Source organism: Nesoenas mayeri (genome assembly GCF_963082525.1).
Source record: "Nesoenas mayeri genome assembly, chromosome: 2".
Classification (NCBI taxonomy): domain Eukaryota; kingdom Metazoa; phylum Chordata; class Aves; order Columbiformes; family Columbidae; genus Nesoenas; species Nesoenas mayeri.
Window position 1 is genome coordinate 10,263,382 of NC_137543.1, and position 22,168 is coordinate 10,285,549.

Genomic DNA, 22,168 nt, shown 5'->3' on the forward strand with positions numbered 1-22,168 from the left:
CCAAATGGAGCAAAGCTGAAAAATCTCAGATTCATATGAACATTTAGAAACAGAAAAATTGCAATGGTGTGCAAGAAATGGTATTGAAGAACTGAGAGCAAACTCAAGTCTATGCAATGTCACACTGGAGGGGAATTCTTACTAGTAATTGCTCAAGACACTTTGCTGCCCAGAGCCTACATTATTATTTTGAAAGCAGGATCCTCGACCACACATAGATGTGATACCTAAATTTACAGCAAGGGATTTCAGAGACACCCAATCATGTAAGAAATGGGCTGGTATGGCTGGTAGGCTAATCCTTTCAGGAGTAAAAATATATAAATCCTATTAAAAGGTGATGTTTGTAATTGTATGCAAAACAGGGCTGAACATAATGGATGGCATTCACCTAATTTACAGAACAAACTTCTCCAGAGGAGCTGCTCACTACAGTATTTCCTTACAGTTAGAGAGAAGAAATTGTGTCTCTTGGTGCTTGTGATCAACTTGATCCATTTACTTTAAAACAAGATGAATTGTACATTTGAAGCACATGTTCATCTCTATTAACTGTAAACCTAATTCAAGACTTAAAATTCTCTCACAGAGGACAAAAATTTGCCAAAATGATGCCAGATGCAAATACTTTTTTGGACTGGCTATGATGTACCTGTTCCTAATAACAGCTTCAAAAGGACTGCTATATTTTTTGGAATAGGCTATAAGCAAATTACTCTGTGATCTACTACAATTTTGAAGCAAGAGATAGTGATCAGGATCCATGAGGAGCACCTATATATGGAAGAAACATAAAAATTCTCAGCTAGATCTGCATTATATTTGGCTTTAAATGAAAGCAGATATAGAAGAAAAATTCAAAGAATGTGAAAAATTAAAAGAAATCAAAATTCACCAAACAAAACAGTCTGTGTTCATCTAAGAAACATTTAATTGATGATCTTGCATAGTCATAGTTACTTTTTTTTCCTGGAAAAAATATGTGTTGTTTTTGGAATGCACCAAAATAGCATGATTTGAAAATATAAGTGTTAAACATTGGATTTCCAATAACATGAACATTTATTTACTAGAACTGCATATTAGTTTGACAGTGACAAAAGAGCACAGCCATTTGTTTGTCTGGAACTTATGGATAAAATAATCAGGATTTTAGGCATAATGCTACAAATTGGTACAATGTCATGGGCTGTGAAAAAATATGCAAAATGATAGAAAGGATTAAAAACTGAAGAACTAGATTTAGATGCTCAGTTGTCAAATCTGATTTACAGTCTTGAAGTCTGGACTGCCACCGACCCAAACACTGTTCAGTTGGAAGCTCAGGCTTAAGATAACTCAATTTTCATTACTGCACCTTGACTTTTACCCTATTTTTTCCTTCTAACCTTTGGTGCTTTGTGTCCCATGGATAGTATCGTTACAACTGAGTGAATTTCTGACTTTCTTTCTTTCTCCCTGTCCCATGAATCCCCAAGCCAGTGTCCATCTCCACTCTGCTCTTCCTCTGTGATTTTAGCAGTTTCTTTCCCCGTGATTTGCCTGTTATGATTTTACAGTCAGGCTCAACCACCAGACTCACGGAGTTGCCTCAAAAAGATGAAATTAGACAATATAGATTCAGTTATTGTCCTGTTTCCATAGGACAACATAGACTCATCAACTGTCAAGCGAATAAGAGTCTTTATGTTTGAAAGGCCACAATATGGGCATAGGTGCTACATATACCCATAATATGACCATAAATAACAAGGTGAAGATCTTTGTCATCTTTGATAAGCAAGGGGGCTTGATGAAAAAAACGTAACACCTGTATAGCATCTTCCATAGAAAGAGGACACAAGAAAACTTGCATGTTTTATAAACACCAAGATCCGAAACAGAAGAGGCTGCAGGGAAATCAGTGGGTTGCATAGCATCAGTGGAGATTAAAATTCATGACGTGCTTTGAATGCAGTCGTTATTTCAGATGCTAAAGGAAGATTGCTGGGATGTGATTTGATTAACTTGCAGTGGGTGTTTATCCTTTGGAAACAGTGAAGTAGGAGGACAGGTGACCTGTCCAAGATGGATTGTGGTTATGTGTCCCAACACAGACTTCTCATCCCTGCACACCCCAGAGTTCTCCAGCAAGGAGCAGGGGCTCTGTGGGCTGTGTGTTTTTTTGGAACTGTGGTCCCAAACTCCTATGCTCAGGAGTTGGACCTCTGAAGCACTTCTGGGCTGCATTCATGCAGGTCCTGCACTTGGGGATTCAGACCACATTCCCTGCTTGGATTTGCCCTCAAAATTATTCATGGTGACTTGTGATCTTCAGTCTCATCCTCTCACCCTATTTTTGCCTTTTTTTTTTGTCTCGCAAGATCTGTTGTTTTCATGGGTGGGCGCTCACTTTGGAGTGTGGACTGTGACACACAGAATGCTCAAGCTAGCAGCATCCCTTGTCTGTTAATGCCTACGTTTGGCTTATTTTAGTGACCAAGGAAAAGCCTTTTCATCACTGTGAGACTCCTTTTCCTGCATATCAAATACATGGGTGAGATCACCTGTGTTGAGTTCGTTTCATGGGGAAGGAAAACAGGAGGGAGAGCAGTATTCCTGTGCTCTATAGAGCACCAATACCCTCTAGTGGTAAAACGGCAGGCATTTCTACGCAAAAGATGACAATTACACTCCTGACTTAACTTCTGTCTTCCTCTTGGACAAAAATTTGTACATCATCTTTAACTGACAGTGCTGTTCTGTTGAATGATATTGTAAATTCACTCCTTTAGTTTAAGTAGCTGATAATGTAATTCCCTTGAACTGTTTTCATTGTGTTTTGCTTTTCATTAAATCATTTAAATGGTACCTGTGAGCTGATGAGTGACTGAATTTTCACATGGTATAAAGAAATTGCTGTAATGGAAAGCATCAAGTAGCAGTAGCTCAAGGCTTTAAATGGAGAATTAGTGATGGTGCCTCTGTAGTGGCTGGGATGTGGGAGATCATAGGTGATTTATGGATAATTGAAGGAATCACGTTGTCTCAGCTAAGTTCTCAGCTGTTCTCAGTCCAGGGCTCCTGGACTGGGGTTCTTGGGAAGCCAATGAGCCACTGGCTCCATAATTGCAAGGTGGGGACAGCAAGGAATGGTGTGACAAAGCATGCTTGAAGATGTGGCAGGAACATCATAGAATTACAAAGTTAACTGTTGAATGTCTTGAACAATAGGAGTGTGGCTATACAGAGATGGCAAAAGCCATATTCTGGACCCAAAGGCTGCTTCCTACCAATCACATAATGCTTGGCTGGTGAGTGGATGAAAGGGAAACTCATCAAAGAAATCTAGAATTGTTTAGCATAAGCAAACATGTAGCATGGAGGGTGTTGGGCTCTTCTCCCAAGTAGTAAGTGATAGGATAAGAGAAAATGGCCTCAAGTTGCACCAGGGAAGGTTCAGATTGGATATTAAAACAACTTATTCACTGAAGTGGTTATCAAGCATTGGAACAGGCTTGCCAGGCAAGTGGTGGAGTCATCATCCCTGGAGGGGTTTCAAAGGTGTTTAGACAAGGTTCTTAGGGACATGTTTTAGTGCTAAAGTTAGGTTAGGTTATGGTTGGACTCAATGTTCTTGAGGGCCTCTTCCAACTGAAATGATTCTATGATTCTCTAAACACATTTGCTTCTGTTCTAACCTTGCTTGAAATGGCTGATCTGAAATCTTCCTGGCATAGGAAACTTTAGTCTCAACAGCTAATGTTAGGAAACTCACAGCAAATTTATCCTTGGGGGTTGCTGGGAAACATTTCACTGTTGCCTATTCCTTGCATGGAGGGTGCCAGTTGGTGCTGTTCGGAGGAAATTCCCTCCAAAAGTTGGCAGGACCTATCTGAAGCTCACCTCTCTCTTATTCCAGCTGCAAAAATATTGCAAATTCTTAGAACACCCTCCCTTAGCTCTAAGATTTCCCAGACATGAAGGGAACAAAACCCAAAGACAGGTGAGAGGACATATGTCTCTGAGCTGAGCCCCTTGCCCCATGGCCCTTGCTCTCTGCCTCCGCACTGCAGGCTGTGGACTCTGCTCATTTCACCCAGTGAAACATGCAGAAGTTCTATTCAGCAAGAAATAAAATCACACTTTAGGTATCAGATTGAAATTCAAATCACGTAGCACACACCAAACACAGTTTGTTTCTCAACAAGCTTTTTTCCCTGGATGTTTTCAGTACCCAGTGCCTATAATTTCTTTGATGTACCTCAGCTATGAAAGCAAGGGATCCAGATCTTTTATAGAGAGACATTCCAGTTTATTTACTAACCTCTGAAATATTTCCATGGCCACCTGCCTCTCTGTTTCTGTGAATGAGGTTTTGGGAGCACATTAAAATGCCCATGATCTGGGTACATGATGTACCAGAACATGAGCTTTCCTCACTCTGCTTCACAATAATCACTTATGAGACTCCCTTGATTTTCCTTACCTCTTTATGTGTAAAAGATTTTGAATAGCTTGAACCTAGAAACAGTTTTTCACAGAAGATCAACATGACTTTATATTGGACAGAATTGGATTTACCAGCAGTGGGAGTTAAATTTCCTGTCAGATCTCTATGTTCTGGAACCTCACAGGCAGACATTAGCACAGGGCCAGTGATTTATCACCCCCTGCTTTTCCTGGAGAGCAGAACTTTACTCTGTTGTTTCTCTTTCAAACCCTTTCATCTTTTCATCTGCTTAGAAGGGAGTGCAAAAGAGAAGGAAAATAGAGATGCAGTGCAGTTTTCAAGGGAGGGTTTGTCCTGGTGCTGCATTGTAGTGAAGAGTTTACTGTTTCTCAGGATGTGCCAGGTAGATATATTCCACTGCAAACTCAGTCACATTTTGTGAAGCACACAGCACATCAGCTTGGAATAGATCTCCTGAGCATTATAGTCCTCTGCCATACCTTACATTCCCTTCCCAAAATGCAGTATGACCCATTTGCTTCCTGAAGAATGCAAACAAGTTAACTAATGATGTTTGTCCCAGGACTATTTAGGATCTTGCCATTTCTTGACTGTGAGACCCCTGTCCAGGTTGAGAACCCTTGATCTCCATGAGAGCCCACCTCACTGTTCACCAATAGGAAGCCGCCATCCCCTGAAGGTCTCTACCCAGGATTTTATAGGCAATATCTCCAATGCAAATGCAGAAAGGGGTAACAATGCTGTGTTTTTTCTTTTTATTTCATTCCAGGTTTCTGATCGTCTTGGGGTGTTTGATCTTAGCTGTCCTGACAACTTTCAAGGAGTATGAAACTGTTTCGGGAGACTGGCTCCTCTTGCTGGTAAGCGGACTGTGGCTGCTGTGTCACCCTGGTAATGTCCTTGCATTGAAATCAGCCCCATCAGCAGTGATGGAAACTTACTCCCAGCTCTGCAGGCAATAAGATTTCTTCTTCTGGTCCTGGAGCAGTTGTCATAGACTCACAGCAAATATATTCCTTTCTCTGCATTTCCAGCATGCTTGTTTTGTAAATGCTGGAGTTCATGCTCAAGGCTGCCACCTGGCAGAAGAAGAAAAAAAGTAGGGAAAAAACTCTCACTACATATAAGTGTGGCATATTTATTGTTTTATGAAAATGACCCCAATAAAGAGCTTCCCCAGCTCCCATAGCTATCACGAAGTAGCACAACTTCTCACTTAGCCTGGCCTTGTAGAAAAGCATCCCTAGGGAAACTACACAGAAAGAGTATTTCTGGGATCTCAGTTTCCATTTCCTCTTGTACCCCTAGAGACATGTAGATCTGAGCAAAACCTAAGTGCCAAAAGGAATGAAAGGTGAATATCCCTTGCATGTTCCTTCTCAAAAAGTGCCTGTACGAAAACAGACTCATCTCCTAGGGAACATGAAACTTGCTTTTTGTCCCTGTTACCCTTCTTAGACCCATCTTTTCACATATCTAAAAGTCTGCGGTTATTTTTCCTTCTCCTCGACTTGCTTTTATGTGACTCTCAGTGGCTTTCAGAAGTGCCTAGCAGCTGTGGGTATGAGCATCAGGAAAAATCCCCCTTTCCTCTTTGTCAGCTGTTCACAGAGAGGAAAGTAACTGTGTGCCTCACGCTGCCCTTGTCTATCTCCACTGAGCACCTCAGAGGAGATCTCTCCTTCCCTTTTCCTCCTCATGCTTAGGAGAGTTCTTGAGCAAGGTGGAAAATTCCATTCTTCCATACACCAGAAATTTAAGGGAATAATAGATGTTTTAAATTTGTCTTTTATATATACTGTATCCTGTCACTGTCTCTATAGATATGGCTGCATGAACAAGCTGCTGGTGGGTAACCCCTGATGTGGGTATATAGTGCACTGAGGACTTCGCAGTCACCACTCACAGGTGTCTTCTCATTTTGTGAGAAAAAAAGGGGTCTTTTGTGAAGTAATTGCCCTTCCATCAAGGCAGGGTGAGCACTTCTCATCTACCCAACAGCAGGGACACATCACTTCTGCAGACTTAGTAGGCTAAAAAGCTATGTGCCACTTTGCCTTGCCTCCTTCATCAACCTATATTGTCCTCCTCACTTTCTCTCTCTCTCTCTCTCTTTTTTTCTCTCACATACACCAACCCTTGCACCTCATCTCTTTCCTTCAGCTATATCCTTGTGTCCAGAATTATCGCAAAACTTTTTACAAGTCTAACAATGTAGTTTATGTCTTTGATACAGGAAACTTTTGCCATTTTCATCTTTGGAGCAGAGTTTGCCTTAAGAATCTGGGCTGCTGGGTGTTGCTGTCGCTACAAAGGATGGAGGGGGAGACTCAAATTTGCCAGGAAGCCTTTATGCATGCTGGGTAGGCACATTCTCTTTACTACTGTTTTCCACATTAAGTCCTTTTCCCTCTGAGTCAGTCTGGGGGGATGTCCAAGAACCAGTGAATGGCAGCACAAAGAACATTGGAATCAGATCTGCCCTTCGTGCTAGGAGCTGTGTCCTGCTTGGAGTTGGTATTTGAAGTAGCCGCTAAAAACGATTCTTTCAAGAGACAGTTGGGTGGCTGGCCAGTGAGAAAAGAAATGGATCCTTTTCAAAGAGATTTTTCTCGTCCTGAGTGTCATGCATTTTTATTAAGCTCATCCCCAAATACACTGCTTCTGCCTTCAGTTCCAAACCACTTCAGACCCCACTGCTGTGCGATCTTTCCCAGAACACTTTCATATCCAAATGCTGTGGTTTACATTTGTAATGTTGGTTTGCATTTGCAAACAAGTATCTTTGTGATTTCACCTATGTTATCTTTCAGACTTGGAAGGCATTGCCCACAACTATCATAAAACTACTCTTTATTCATGTTTGAATCCCATCCTAAAACTCTCCATTATGTCCACAATCCAACTAGCCACCATTTAGGAGTTCACTGCACCCTGAGCACCTGTCATGCACATCCACATTCACTGTATCCAGGACTCTCTGGTTTATTTTGATGGTCTCCAGGCCGAGCACTGCTTTTTGTTCTTCGTTTGCACAGCACATTGCACTATGGGGAGCCATGGTGCTGCAGTTACATTAATACCTGTCACCTTCTTCCCTCTCTCTCCTTTTGTTCATCTTGTGGGTTTAAATGGTAGACAAAATTGTAACAAATTTTCATTGTCCATCTCTGCTATCCTCAATTTGGTGGTTCTCCTTTGGGCGCTACTGTTGTATAAAGACTTCTTGTATTTCTACTAGCATTGTAAAGGCTAAGCAAGTGGGACTGACTGTCTCATACCTTCTAATTAAAAGTGTCATCTCATTTCTGAGAATGAATCTTCATGGATATTTAGGTAAAGAACAGAAAAGATTCCATTTGATTTATTAATATAATCTATTGGTTGTCACTGGCACAAATTTGTTTTGAGAATGATTGAAAGTGAATGAATCTGAAACCCACCCAGTGCCACTGGTTTTAGCTGGAAATACAATATGAACACCATTTAAAGAGTGAATGCTTAGAGAATGTTTGAAACCCCTCTTTGGAAGCACTTCTTTCTTTTGTATGTGGGGGGGAAACAAGGAAAAACAAACAGAAAACATGAAGCAATGTCATTTACATTTCAGACTTCCTCGGCTGATCAGCAAATTGGCACTGCGGGCACTCACAGAAAACAATACTGGCTTTGAGATTTTAATGGGAAAACTCAGCCAAAAGAAAAACAACACTAGATGCACCATCAAAACTGCATTTCTCATCTGCTGACCTATAAGTCTGCTTTCAAAATGATGTTCCTGTGGACAGATTAATTTAGGGTTGTTTTTCTGTCAGCACTGTTTCTGTGCATCCCTAAGCTGGCTCAGCCAGTGCCTCAAGTCCAGAGCATTGATCTGTGCACAGATTATGAGCCTCCCTCGTGGGTCCTGTGCACGATGCCGACTGTGTAGCAGGTGCAGAGATCTGTTTAATTGGCAAGAGAAGGCATTTTCAGGCAGCTTTACAATTTGCCCAGGGAAATTTGCAGCACAACCAGATGGGATTAAGAAGCAGGTGATGGGACTGCTTTTGTTAGCAGGCATTGTTCTTTTTGCCTTGCAGATATCTTTGTGCTGATTGCTTCAGTGCCGGTGGTTGCTGTTGGGAACCAAGGCAATGTTCTGGCCACATCCCTCAGAAGCCTCCGCTTCCTTCAGATCCTGCGGATGCTCCGAATGGACAGGCGGGGCGGTACATGGAAACTTTTGGGATCAGCCATTTGTGCACATAGCAAAGTAAGTAAAGAACCTTCAGGGCTTAACTGGGGCTTGGGGAAGAGATGTTGAAGGGCAGGAGAGGGGATGCACAGCTACAACAATGCCTTGGGATTATGCCAGTAGTTCAAGCAATGGTTTCATCCATTCAACTTTATTCCCTCTTCCATTCTCTGAACCATTTTTGCCCCTAGTTTTACCTTTCTCTACCCAATAGTGGTGCTGGGAAGTGATGAGAGTGTTGATTCACACAGTCATCACAACAGGGATTTTGCCTTTAGACTGAAGAGAGCAGTGACATCCCTTCAATAGTGAAGTATGTCGAAATCTTTGACAGAAACGCCTCTGTATTTGCAACACATTTCTAGTGGCTTCTCAGGCTTGTCTGATCAACAGGTGGAACAGAACTCTGGAGGAGTGAAAAGAGACTGGTTAGCAGAACTGTGGTTTTGGAGGGAGCTACTGATACAACTTCTCTTTGGAAGCATGGGCCAGACTACGCAAAGCTGTACACAATGTAAACCTTGACAAGCAAAATTTCTAAAATCATCTTTACTCAGTCTAACTTGATGCAATAGTCCGACACACCCTGTCTCACACCAGACAGATACTTTGTGTTCTGGCATTGCCACCAAACACTACTGCAAGTCAAAAACTATGTGCATAAAAATCCTCTAGGTGAGATTTCTTATCTGCACTGGGTATAGAAAAACTGCATACACTCTGTGCTGTGTACTGCTTTTTCTTATCCATGAATGACATTCTTGACATTTTAGGGGTTTTTGAAAATTAAAATGCCAGCTGGCAAAGTTGACTTCGCTTCCTTGTAGTGGCTGATGAGATTACCCACCCTGCTTCATTTCACACCAACTTCTGTTTCTTCCCCATATAAATGTACTGTGTGGCAGGTAACATGTCAAAAACGTTTCTCAGCAAACTAAGATCACAGAAGAGGTCTATGAGCCAAAGACACTATTTATAATTTTTTCAAGGCTTCATTATGTAGGATTTCATTCAAACGTTCCTTGTTCCCCACTATCTCCTTTGGACCTCAGCTGACTGAGGGAGATAAGAAGGGATTGTGAGAACTTTGCTCCACTGAAGAACTGAAGAACTTCTTCACTGAAGAACTTTGCTTCACCAAATAAACAATTTTGATAACAAGGTTAGCCAATAAATTTCCTTCTGTGGTTGCACTACAGAAATTAGCCAAGAAAGTTGACTTAACTCAATTATGAAATTCTCAGCTACAGCTTTTTTTTTTTCTTTTCCGTTTCAAGTGCAGTTCTCAGAAAATGAAATGAAGTGGATTATTGATTTTTTTTTTTTACCCACTTTTCAAGACATTCACCAACAATGTTTCTGCTTTGTGTCAGACATTGGTTAGATTTTAACTTGGGTTGCTGATCTCCCGCCTCAGTGAGAGTAGCCACACACTCCACTTTAGTCAGTCTCTAAAATAAGGGAGCTCAGGTTTTGTTTTCACACAGGTGATTTTCAAGCTCTGTTCTTATCACACCAATTAATAGTGAAACCATAATTCCTGGTGAAACCTGCTTTCATGTGCCTAAAGAGAAGGAACTGCATCCTGCAGCCTTAGCTCCCTGGAGGTAGGGAGAGGACAGAGCTGATGATTTGCCTGCCAAGATTGACCAAGCCTCGGGGCAGCAGGAATGGGAAGAGTCAAGGTCAGAGTCAGAGCCCTGCAGCACCCTGGGCCATGGATGCAGCTAAGCCCTTAACCCAGATTTATTCCACTACAACTGCAGATTGCTCCAAGCTGTTCCCAAGGAAGATGCCATGTAAGGCCTGATTCTTGTAAATCTCTGCATTACTTCTCAGCAAGTGCTGAGCTGGCCTGGTCACGGACAGCGCTGCTGTTATCCTCAGTGCTTCTGTCTTCTCCTGGAGTTTACTCTACCACTCTATTGAGACTTCTTCCAGTCCCTCTATTGTCCATCTGTTTATTTTGCAGGAACTTATCACAGCTTGGTACATCGGGTTCCTGACACTCATCCTATCCTCGTTTCTTGTTTATCTGGTTGAAAAAGATGTTCCTGAAAAGGATGCTAATGGGGTGGAGATGAAGGAAGAGTTTGAAACCTATGCAGATGCACTGTGGTGGGGGCTGGTGAGTCAAAAAATACCTTATCCTGTTCTTAAAAACTTTATATCCAAGAAGAGATAAAGTATTGATGTTAGGGATTACAGTATAAGTGCTGCTAAATTTGTGTGAGGAGCATGTTACTGGTATAACATTTCCAAAGCAGGGATGTCCTTACAACCGATTACCAGATGTATATCTCTGTTGATTTTCAGTCAGACAAAGACCCTGAGGTGCTTAAACCAGAGATGGCCAGACTGGAAGTTGCTGTTGACTCTCTTAAGCAACAAGGGGCCTTGCAGAGTGATCTAGACAGATTGGAGCATTAGGCAATGTTTAATGGGATTAAATTTAACTAGACAAAAATGTCTCTGGGATCTTATGTCTTACATGCATTCCCCAAGAAACATGCCATTGGTGGTACTGAGCTAGAGGGACCTTTGATACATCTGCTCTTGTCTCTTCTGATGAAGAGATGAGTAGCTGGTTTGTGCCGCTGTTCAGGTGATCACAAAATATGCCTGCCACCTGGTAGACAAAATTCATGTTGCTTTACTAGCAACAGTTAGGTCAGCCTATATCATTCTGTGACTATTATACAGTTCAGCAGTATATTTTTTTATTAATGCAGTTCACTCCTAAATGGTGAGATCCCTCTTTCCCTCCCATCTTTATTTATCAAAAGATCCTAAGTATTGCATGGAACACCCAGATATTTTCATATGCTTGTCTAATAGGACATTCAGGTAAAGTCTCACTGGTGAGAAAATGTACACAGTTGGAAATTAGCAATTCTGCAGCAAAGGAGTAGGTTTTCACAAAGTCACCTTTGCTTAACAAAGACTGGGACTTCGGGGAGAGGTAGTCCTGATTTGTTGTTAAAGCTCTGTAAACTTTTGATCAGCAAGTCCCGTTCCTAACTGTGCACTAGTGATGAGCAGGAGGTGCACTCTGCATGCAACATCACATGGAGTTCCCTTTCATCAAAGACATCCTAGAGAGGCAGCTGTTTTAAGACTAAATCCACTGTCCCTGGTGCAATGTTTCTGGACTATCATGCCATTTAAAAAAAAACCCAAACAGTTAACCCATTGTCAAAATCCTCTTTTAAGAAGCTGTGCATGAACACCCATAGAGCTAAGTGCGTTATGCAAGTTTCATGGCAACATTTAAAGCAGAACTGCTGGCTTTGTTTTTCTTATGGGATGTTGTGGTCATTCTACCCACAGATCACCCTCGCCACAATTGGATATGGTGACAAGACCCCCAAAACATGGGAGGGACGACTGATTGCAGCTACGTTTTCTCTCATTGGAGTGTCTTTCTTTGCTCTTCCTGCAGTAAGTACCTTCCCCCTCCTCTGTTAGTCACAGCCCAATGCTCTGTGCTTGTAAAAAGAAGGTAGAATGATCAACATTCTCAGTACACTCAAAATCCCTTTTTAAGTAGTAATTCAAACACTTGAGCTATTCTACACAAATACAACAAACTCTTTTCTTCCTAACTTTCCATACAGACTGTTGGGAATAATGTCACTCCATTGCTCCTTGAATCATATGTGGGCATTGTCTGAGACAGCGCTAATCGTCACATATCAAAATTAATCCAGCAAGTGAACAGTCTGGGAAATCGCAGGGCAGTTCCTGAACCTATATCCTGGCCCGGGCTAGTTTACTGGTGTTGACATAGCCACACAAAGTGTATTTTTAAAGGATTTGGGGGCCACTGTTTAACAATTAGTGTTGGGCCCATATTACCCCGCTTTAACCACTTACAAGCTAGAGATCTACATTTGAGTGACCAACACAGACCAGTGGTTGTCCTTTTTAACCAGTGCAGCTCTACAGAACATTTCATCTCACCTGTTTCCCTTTCTTCCTAGAGGAGATCTTTGACACCATCATTGAAGTTCTGTTTCTTCCTACTAAAATGAAAGGCAATTTAGATAGCAGGTGACAGTAAAGGTATTTTTGATCTAGACAGGTTAAACCTTCTCTGACTGCTTAATAAATGATCTCCAAATTGCTTTTGAAAGTGTATTTATTCTCTTGTGTTATATGGGCCAAATGTGTCTTGTCTGCAAAGTCTTCAGGTAAGAATGAGGCAAGATCTGAGTGAGATGAGCCAAACAGCAACAGAAACCATCCAAGTCCAGAGTTTAGGATACATTTCTTTTAGACTGAGACTTGTAAAGAATTTCACAGAGGATGGGAAGTCCCACACACCCAAATCCAGAGTATGGGCATCATAGCTTTTTTATCATAGAAGCACAGTTTCAGTCTATCCTGGGTGGAAAGTAATGCACCACCCGGACACCTCCACCTTGGAAAGGCAGTAGGCATTGAAGAAGCTGGTTGAGGAACATAAAAGGCTTTGATGTGGCCATTAAAATCTCGTGTCTCATGAGTGGTGTGATGGAAAAGACATGCTGTACTGTCATATCCATCTCCACCTACAGACCTGTTTCTTCTCATCACTAATCCATTTTTTTCTGAGTAAGAAATGTCTAACATCTTACATCACTCTATGCTTTCAGGGCATTTTGGGCTCAGGGCTGGCATTGAAGGTCCAGGAACAACATCGTCAAAAACATTTTGAGAAAAGAAGAAAGCCAGCAGCTGAACTCATTCAGGTTTGCAACCATATATCCCGTCCTTGAAAAAGTGTTGTGTATGAAGACTGCTACATCATGTTAACAAAGACCCTCACTTCCCCTCTGCCCAAATTCTCATTTCCTATTGCAGGACATGAGAAGCTATGTTTGATGCCACAAAATCACGGAAAACAAGCTGCCAAAAACATCTTATTTCCAAAATCCAGGTTTTGTCAGTTCCCTGGAGAGAGTGATTTGATAGGCAAAGTGATGTTGTTATTGCTATGAAAACAGCAATAGAAGTAACACAATAGGCAATGACTGCTTCAGTCAAGGCAAACAACATAAACAGTGTGTGTGGTCTGTAAAAACTGAAACACACCCTGAATCTTCTGTTATGTTACTGAACAATCAGGGCATTCAATGGAAAGAGACTCCTTAGCTCACTTGGGCTTCAGTTATGGCCTTTGTTACAAATTCAGAAAATTAAGATTAAAATTACTAGTCTGGGGGCTGACAAATTTGACAGGAGTTGCTCTTAATAGGTGTGGGGCACGCTGTGACAGCAGTGAAGCAAATGGCATCGTTTCCACAGAGGCACAGAGAAAGTTTCTGTGGTATCAGATGGAAGTGTTGGTTCTCAGGAGTGCTCAGGACCAAACCAGCCCTCAGGAGAAGTAGGCTGAGGGGCGTATCATGCTGTTCTCTTTCAAAATGCTCCTTGGCAAACAGAAGTGGCTGCAGGGATGAGTGGTGAATTGAACTCAGCTTTTAAATTGAAGCATCTAAACTTTGTGGGTAGCTAATTTAGCTACAGTAATTTTTTAGGTATGCGCTTAGAGAATTTTGATTGAATCTCAGTGCTGAACCAGAAATTTGCACAGTAATATTTCCTCTGATGGTACATTAGAGAGTAATCAAGCTTAAGCACTTCCAGAAATATTGGACAAGTCCAGCAGTGCTTGAAGCTCTCATAGACATACCAGACAAGAGAATAAAACTAGTTTAACCAAATGTGATGTCTTGTTGATGTCAGTGGTTCTTTCTCATGTCCTGTCTCCTTTAATAGCCCTCCAAGATCATAATCTAGTGTAAATAATTTCACCATACAATGACACTTATTTGGTATGGCTGATTAGTAATTAATTTTCAAATAGTCATTCAGGTGCATTATGTTATTTGAAACAACCTGGCTGCTTAAATCACACTAATGATTTCCTCTCCCTTCTAATTCAGGCTGCCTGGAGATACTATGCTACTAACCCCAACAGGATTGATCTAGTTGCTACCTGGAGGTTTTATGAATCAATTGTGTCATTTCCATTTTTCAGGTAAGTGCATTATCCACTTTTCCATCATCATTTTATGTGAAATATAAGTCAGGACAGGATACATAGACTTCATATATATCAATGAGGCTTTTGTAGGTAGCAGAGAGTTGCCTGTTAACTTTCCAGGTGAGAGTGAAAAACATGGGTTTTGGCTTCTGGATCCATTTCTTCTCCTTTCCTCTCATGGGATATATTAAGTGCACACGGATAACTCCATCAGGAGCTCTCATTTTGGCATTAAACAAAAGAGAAGGTTGCCTCACTGTCAGCTTCCCTTTGTAAGACTCTGGAGTTTATTGTCCTGGAAATCTCAATCTCTCCATCTGTAATTTTGATCTTGATAAAGTTTTAGCCCTGCATTTCACAGGCACCTGTACTTCTTACACCCTCTATGATGCAGTTGTGAATTTTAAGAGACAGGCTACGCTTAAAATTCTTATTCTTCTCTCTTTAACTCAACTGGCCCGAGAACAGTGTTATTGACAGGGTGGCTATGGCATGTGAAGATAATTAATGCCTGTTAAATGCTTGTTTTTTGGCAATACTAATTACTCTAGGGGATAATTCAGTGGAGCACAGCCAAAGCACACTTTAAACTGTCGCTCACTGAAACTATTAACTGGAGGTTCACAAGAAAACTTTTCTAGGCAGCTGGGGTCATGGTTTTATTTTAATAACCACTTTTGAGTTCAGTGGAAAGCTTTCCATACATAAAGACATTCAGACTTCATGGACACTCTCGTCTTTACAGATGTGAGTCTGTCTGATCCTCACTTTCCTTGCCTGTCAAACAGACACTTTCCTCACCTTGAGGTCTTAATTTTTTAAAATGTTGGCACTAAGAAAGCCAAGACTTTCAGCTATAGACTATCAGTTTCCAATAATGTGCATTACTTCTCCAAGTTTATACTTTAAACTTTCAGTCTGAAAAAAGTGCCCTTAAACTACTGCTCAACTCAAACAGTCTCCACATGTAAGTTGTGTACAATGAGCTAATACTGCGGCTCCAGCTGTTGCTCAAAACTGACTTGTGTAAACATTTCAGGCTCCTGCCTTCATCGATTACAAATATTAACTTTTCCTTTTTTTTTTTTTTCTTTAATTCACAATATATTTCTTTAGGATTGATTTCACATAGGCCAAAAAGGAAATCTCTAAGAAAAAACACAACAAGCATTTAATTAAGGCTCAGTACCTTTCCTTTTCTTTATCCCTTCTCACTCTCTATATATTTCCACATTATCCATCATAGAGTGATTTCTAGATGGTTTTTTTGACCTCAGGTTTTGTTCAGGGAATAATTCTCAGGCTTGCCTGGAGTCTGGACTGATTACAGTGATTTCAAGCTTGTTCATCGTATGTAGGTTATTCTGTGATTCAAATGCAAACTGAAATTTAATAGGTATTTTGCAAATAAAGACCTGGCAGAGAGTGCAAGCATTCATTGCTCACCAAAGACTGGATTGCCAGTCTAAGCAGCAAGGGCTGTTTTCAGGAACCTATATCACTTTCTTTGCTTTACTTTGGTTGCAAATGTGGCTTTTATTCTGCTGTTAGTTACAGTCACAGAACAAAAGAGGTATATAAACCATTAGCAATAGATTAGTGATTCTGTTTTAAAAAATCTACTGAATTTATGTAATTTTTCTCTCCTTGCTTTCTTGTAATGCTTCCTCTCTTCTACAAAAGGAAAGAGCAATTGGATGGTACTGCCAGGTATGTAGCTGCCATTATTATAGCCTTGTTTTAATCCAGTTATTGGAGGATGCAGGTTGAATGGTTCTTTGTGGATTCATGAGCTGTTAACCAAAACATGCTACTAACACCACAGGTAGCCATCAAAACTGATTAACCAATCCATTTCCTAATTTCTTGCTTTTTTTCCCAATTTAACAACACAGCTGAAATGCTAATTGTACAAAAACAGTGTTGCTTGCTGATTGTATATAAACAACTTTATTGTTTGTAATTATTAATCATGGTCTAGACTTCTGATCCATGTCATAGGGCTAAGGTTTAGCATCCACATTGTTCTGGGGTGAATTCAAAGTTCTGTTTCATGTTATTGCTCAACCGTCCTGCACAGACTAATGTTGCAGGGTAAGGAATCAAGTCGATTCACCATGTGCAAAGATTTCATGGCGATAAATACTAAGATGGAAGGCTAAAATGGATCAGCAGGATAGTCAGTCTGTCTGGCAGTACTAAAAAAGCTACATTGGTGTTGAGGCCTTGGTCCCACCTCTGCTGAAACAGATGGGGAAATACCCAGCTACTTGGGGGAGCTTACAAGCAAAGAGAATGAAAAAGCCATCAATCCTAATACTGGTCAGTCACTGAAGACTACAGAAGAGTGGTCTTTGTTAGTCAACCTGCAAGGTCTCAAGTGGAAATCATACATTCATAACCCCCTCCAGCTAAGTTGAAAATTCAAAAGCATATAAAATAATTCAACACCTTAGGTCAAAAATGTGAAATACTTAATGCTAAACTGCTATCAACAGATCACCCACAATGAAAGTCAATGCTAATTAAAGGATAAATATTTCCACAGACTCACACTGAAGCTATTTCTATTTGCACAGAGAAAAAGGGCAAGAACAGTAGTAAAATTTGAAAACTGTTAGTCAGAGGACACGCCTCAGTTCCAGCACCTGGCCTGATTAAGAGGTCTATTTTTCTTTTTGCTCTTTAAACGTTTCATATAACACATGACAGCTTCGATATAGGAAGCTGAAAAAAAACAGATTCACACTTGTTCTCCTGTGAATTTGGGGTTCAAACCTCCTCTAAACAGAAAATAAAGACCTATCCCAATTTTGCTTACAGTACAGACAAGTGTTGTAGTTTTGAATTATTAGGAAAAGATGATTTCCACCTCCTGCCACCATCATCATGAGCTAACCTGCTCCTCTTCAAAGACTGTCTGGATGAGAGTTATCTATTTTGTGAACTCTCATGAACCTGAACTGCTATACATCCATGACACTGCTTGGGCTAAGCAGTGATGAGCAAGCTCAGTTCCATTCTTGTAGATGTCTAGAGATTTTAGCCATCTCCAGGGTTGACAGACACCTAATTTTGGCCTTTAATATGTAGGAGGAAGTTTAGGAGATTAAATCCTTTTGCGTATGTAACTTGAGCCAAAACGTGTTCTGATTTAGATACAGCAGCAGATTAAAATTAGGCAAGTGAATGATTGCTGCAGTTTGCTGTTTGTCACAGCCCCCCGAGAGAAGCTCCTGCACCTGCAGTGTCAAAACAGTTTGTGGAGCAGCTTCTGAGTTGCTTTATCTTTCAGACCAGTAGAAGGAATCATGTAATCTTGACGTGCTAGATTAAAAACTGTAAAGTATGACTCACAGCTCCAAATCTTTAAAATTGTAGTCCCAGGGCCCCTCGTTCTGGCTGGATATATCTCGCTTTTATGTTGTTACATATGTAAAACCCTCCAGCAAAATCATCAGTAAACCTGTATTGGAGTTTCCTGTTAGTAAGAATGTGTTTATGGAAATAAGGATTCAATAAGAGGGTTTGGAAACCCTCCAGGTAAACAGGCAAATGATGGTACTTGTGGGAGCATCCATTGACTTCAGTAGACATGGGACTGAGCCATAAAATCTGGTTGTTTTGACAGTCTCACCTCCTTTCTCTCATAAAACTCATTATTTACAGACCAGATAATTAAAAAAAAAAAAAAAAAAAAAAAATTATTTTTCTCCTGCAGTGATTTAGCACAGAAAGTATTACTCGCACTCCACTGCAGTCCACATTTAAGGCTGTATTTAAATAAATGAGCAATAAGGGAATATGGTCCTAGTGGAGAGAGGAGCCCATAAGTGCACTCAGTCTCTAGGTTCTTGCATCAGTTAAGTACTTAATGGGAAAGATGTAGTAATAAACCGCATTGTCTGAACAGTGGTTGAAAAAGGAGAGAGAATAATTGGTCCAAAGCTTTCCCAGAAGAGTCAGAAAATTTAACTGGTTAATAAACTAAAAATGAGGACTGACTGTCTGAAAATTCAAGGATGGATAGTGCTTTAAGCAGCAAGGTTTCTGTTCTGTGGTGCAAAAGCTGTTTAGGAACTCCACAGTGGCAGAATGGAACTCTGCGACAGATTCTTCTAGGTTCCCTGCTTGGAAGCAGGAGCTGTCATCACTACAAGGTCGCAGCCAGATGCAGCCCCTCGTTCTTAGACCACTTGGGAAAAATACAAGAGAGACAACAGAATGGAAGAGGCCGTTTCAGAAGTTGGATCTCAAGGCAAGGATTCAGGGAAGGACTTGGGGTAGTAGAAAGCAAATAAAAGTGTGGCAGCAGCCCAAGGCTCATCACACTTTTATGGAAAGCTCCCTTTAAACTACAACTGTGAAGATGTGAGATATGATGAAGAGCATGTTGGATCCCCTTGAGCTAGACAGTAAGCTGGGTCATGAAAGCAGTGAAGTGGTACATATGATGCTGTTAAGAGCATTTCCCTTACATGCCTTTTATAGTCCCCAAAAGCAGGAGGAACTGGGACTGTGTTGCGGAGAGTTGACTGACTTCATACCAGAGATGCCACTGGCTTTTTCTTCCTTAATCTATGCCTTAAACTGCCAGCATGTGAAATCTCAGATAGCAATTGCTCTTCTGTATGTATTGCAAAGTCTTTTCATCTGTTTATCTCCCAAGAGGGAAGATCTATGAGAAAAATGTTAATGCTTATTTCTACTGGAATGCAGCAAATCACTCGGAGGTGCTTGACTTATATATCCCAGCCTTTTGGATGGGCCTTTGTTTGATGGCATATTGTTTATTTTGGACCAACTTTTTATGTCTGTGTTTGAGGAAGGAATAGTGGAACTGATTTTTCAGCACTGTTGTTAGCAGATGTTCCACTGATTTCCACCTGTTGAAGAATTTTGAATTGTTTGTATGTACAGTCACTTTAGCAAAGGATTTTGAACTTCTAGGGTCTTTCTCCTAATCAGCTTGGTCTACCTGTAGAACTAGACATCAGGAGAGCATGTTAATTCCTAGATCTATTATTATGTGATAGCAGAAAAGTCATTTATCCCTGTTTCCTTGTCTCTACAAGATGAATAATATTTCCCTGCCATTAGAAAGCTGGTTAGATTTTTTTTAAGTGCAGAATCAGTACTAGTCCTTCCTATTATAAGAGTATGAAAGAATGCATATAACATGGTGCATTTTTGTATTGCAAGCAGTAAGAGTATAATGAAAATGAAATAAATTTTGCAAGGTGGAAAAATTCACTGTCAGCATTTCTTCTTAATGCATCTGCCCAAAACAAGAAAAGGGAAAAAGCCACTCTGATCTGCACACTACACTAAATACAAATGAAAGGCTATTCCCATTCTTCTTCGTAGAGCTTTTCATGAGTAATCATTAATGTCTCATCTTAATAACTTTTCTTCACTTTACAGTAATGTCATTTTTAGTAGGGAGTCATTCCTTGGATCAAGCCTCACCAGAAAACTTAGGTATATACATTCAAGTAACAATTGAGCCTTACTCTTTTCATATTTCTTGCATGCCATTCTCTGCCTGCACTTTCTGTTTTTACTACAGTAATTCATCTAACCACTGTAAAAAGTAAGGGGAGATGAGACTGAAAAGTTATTTAAGCATAAAAAAAGTTGCATGTTCTTTCAGATAGTTCATTGTTCTGCTGTTCAGAAAACATGGGATCTAATCCTGACACTGCCAATGATCTGCTTAGAAACAAATGTTTTTTCTCTGTTTTCATAGAATGGGAATGATACTTACTCTGCAAATCATTTAGAAATTTACTGCAAGAAAAATATACCATGAGAGCTAAATGCCATTCCTTATGTAGCCCCAACCTTGCCAACACAAATTCATGCAAGTCACTTTGCATTTCAGTTCAGTGGGACAACATCTCCACATGTGTATTTGTAGGATTTGGTTCAGCAAATGGAAAACAAGTGGATGCTCTTGATCACCTGAATAAAGCTAGTGACATGCTTAAATACCTTGCTGAACTGTGACCTAAGATGTAGAGCAAGAACTTTATCTTCCTGCAAAGAAACACGGAAATAATTTGTAGCATTTCAGGAATTTGAAAGACACATCATCAGAAATACTAATATTTTGACTAAATTGTCAAGCATTTTCTTCTATTCCACACAAACATCTCGCTGTCATTCAACTTTAGCTCATTGTTCTCATTCCCACTTCATTCCACAAACGTGAAATCATCAACACACAACTCAGCTTTCCTAGCGTGAGCTCTTCAGCTTCTGGAGAGTTGCTAGTGAAACACTCCATTTTTTCACTGGATGATTACCCCATGCAAAATAGTCAAGAGACATGGATTTTTTAGTTTGGTTTGTTTTCTAGTAGGTGATACATGGAGATACATTCACTGCAAAGTAAAGACTGGGTCGACATCCATATGGTTTCTACCTACGTTACTGGCTGTATCCATTGGTGAAAGATATCCATCCTGTTTTCATAAATAACTGAACTTGGATTATTCTTCCCATGGATTTGCTTGCCATTGCTTATTTTTACCCATTTCCAATCACTTTAGAAAGTGTGGATGAGAAGATGGACCAAGCAAAGGCCTTTAGTGTGCATAAGCGCTCTTTCTCTTTCTCAAGGGCATAAAAGCTGAGCTCAGTTTAGGACCTGTGTACATATTTCTGGGCAAATAATCTGGATGGCAGATGAATTTTGATTTAGAGTGATGACTACAACTAAATACCAATGAGGACATACAGCACCAAAGCGTGTGGAAATTGTTTGGCTAAAGAGGGTGTTTCCACCTCAGACATCAGAAACCTGCAAATTTAGACCTCAAGATTCAGGGTGCAAAGTGGCTTTTTAAATTAAGACATTAGTTGTCAAGAAGTTAGTCAATTATTTTGAAACTGAACATTTTTGTTAGTTCCTCTTTATAGAAAAGAATGTCACCTGATTTCCTTAAAAGGGCAAGTTGATTGGCCAAAGTTCAGAAGTACCTTGGAAGTGTAGAATGCACTTTGTTTTATATTAAGAAAACACATCAGCTTTCCAAGATCAGCTGAAGGTATTCAGTGAAGGATTTATGGCTGTCCTCACAATATTAGTTTCATGCTAATTTCTACTGGGACTAGTTCAAAAGATAATACTTCTGGAAATCTCATTCAGAATGTTTTCTTGCCCAAAGCTAAGTTCATCCATATAAGTACAGCTGATAATGTGGTAAAATATTGGAGTAAACATGACTGCCTTTTACTACCAGTTACTTGAGAACAACTGAATTTAATGATTAGCTAAATTGGAAAAATATGGAAAAAATACCTGATTATTTTTACTCCTTGTTAGGTGAAAGTGGTAAATGCATGGAAAAGGGCTGTGTTTATTTCAATGTTAGCATTGATTCATTATTTTTCTTCTCATACATGTACCATTTGCTTATGAAATGCCAATACTAGGCAAAGC

The 22,168-nt window shown here is 40.3% G+C and overlaps 1 protein-coding gene across 2 annotated transcripts in view; it reads left to right on the top strand.

Moving 5' to 3' along the window:
* KCNQ3 (potassium voltage-gated channel subfamily Q member 3) overlaps window positions 1-22,168 on the top strand; it is a gene marked incomplete at both ends in the record, with an annotated part of 207,723 nt that overhangs the window by 170,753 nt on the left and 14,802 nt on the right. The window contains 9 exons of one of the 2 annotated variants that reach the window (XM_080339371.1): window positions 5,223-5,313; window positions 6,690-6,816; window positions 8,536-8,708; window positions 10,663-10,818; window positions 12,021-12,131; window positions 13,328-13,423; window positions 14,621-14,715; window positions 16,405-16,431; window positions 20,146-20,202. In XM_080339371.1, the coding sequence (XP_080195497.1) occupies window positions 5,223-5,313; window positions 6,690-6,816; window positions 8,536-8,708; window positions 10,663-10,818; window positions 12,021-12,131; window positions 13,328-13,423; window positions 14,621-14,715; window positions 16,405-16,431; window positions 20,146-20,202 (933 nt within the window). The remainder of the gene's footprint in view (window positions 1-5,222; window positions 5,314-6,689; window positions 6,817-8,535; window positions 8,709-10,662; window positions 10,819-12,020; window positions 12,132-13,327; window positions 13,424-14,620; window positions 14,716-16,404; window positions 16,432-20,145; window positions 20,203-22,168) is intronic. The other variant, XM_080339372.1, reaches the window with a different exon arrangement.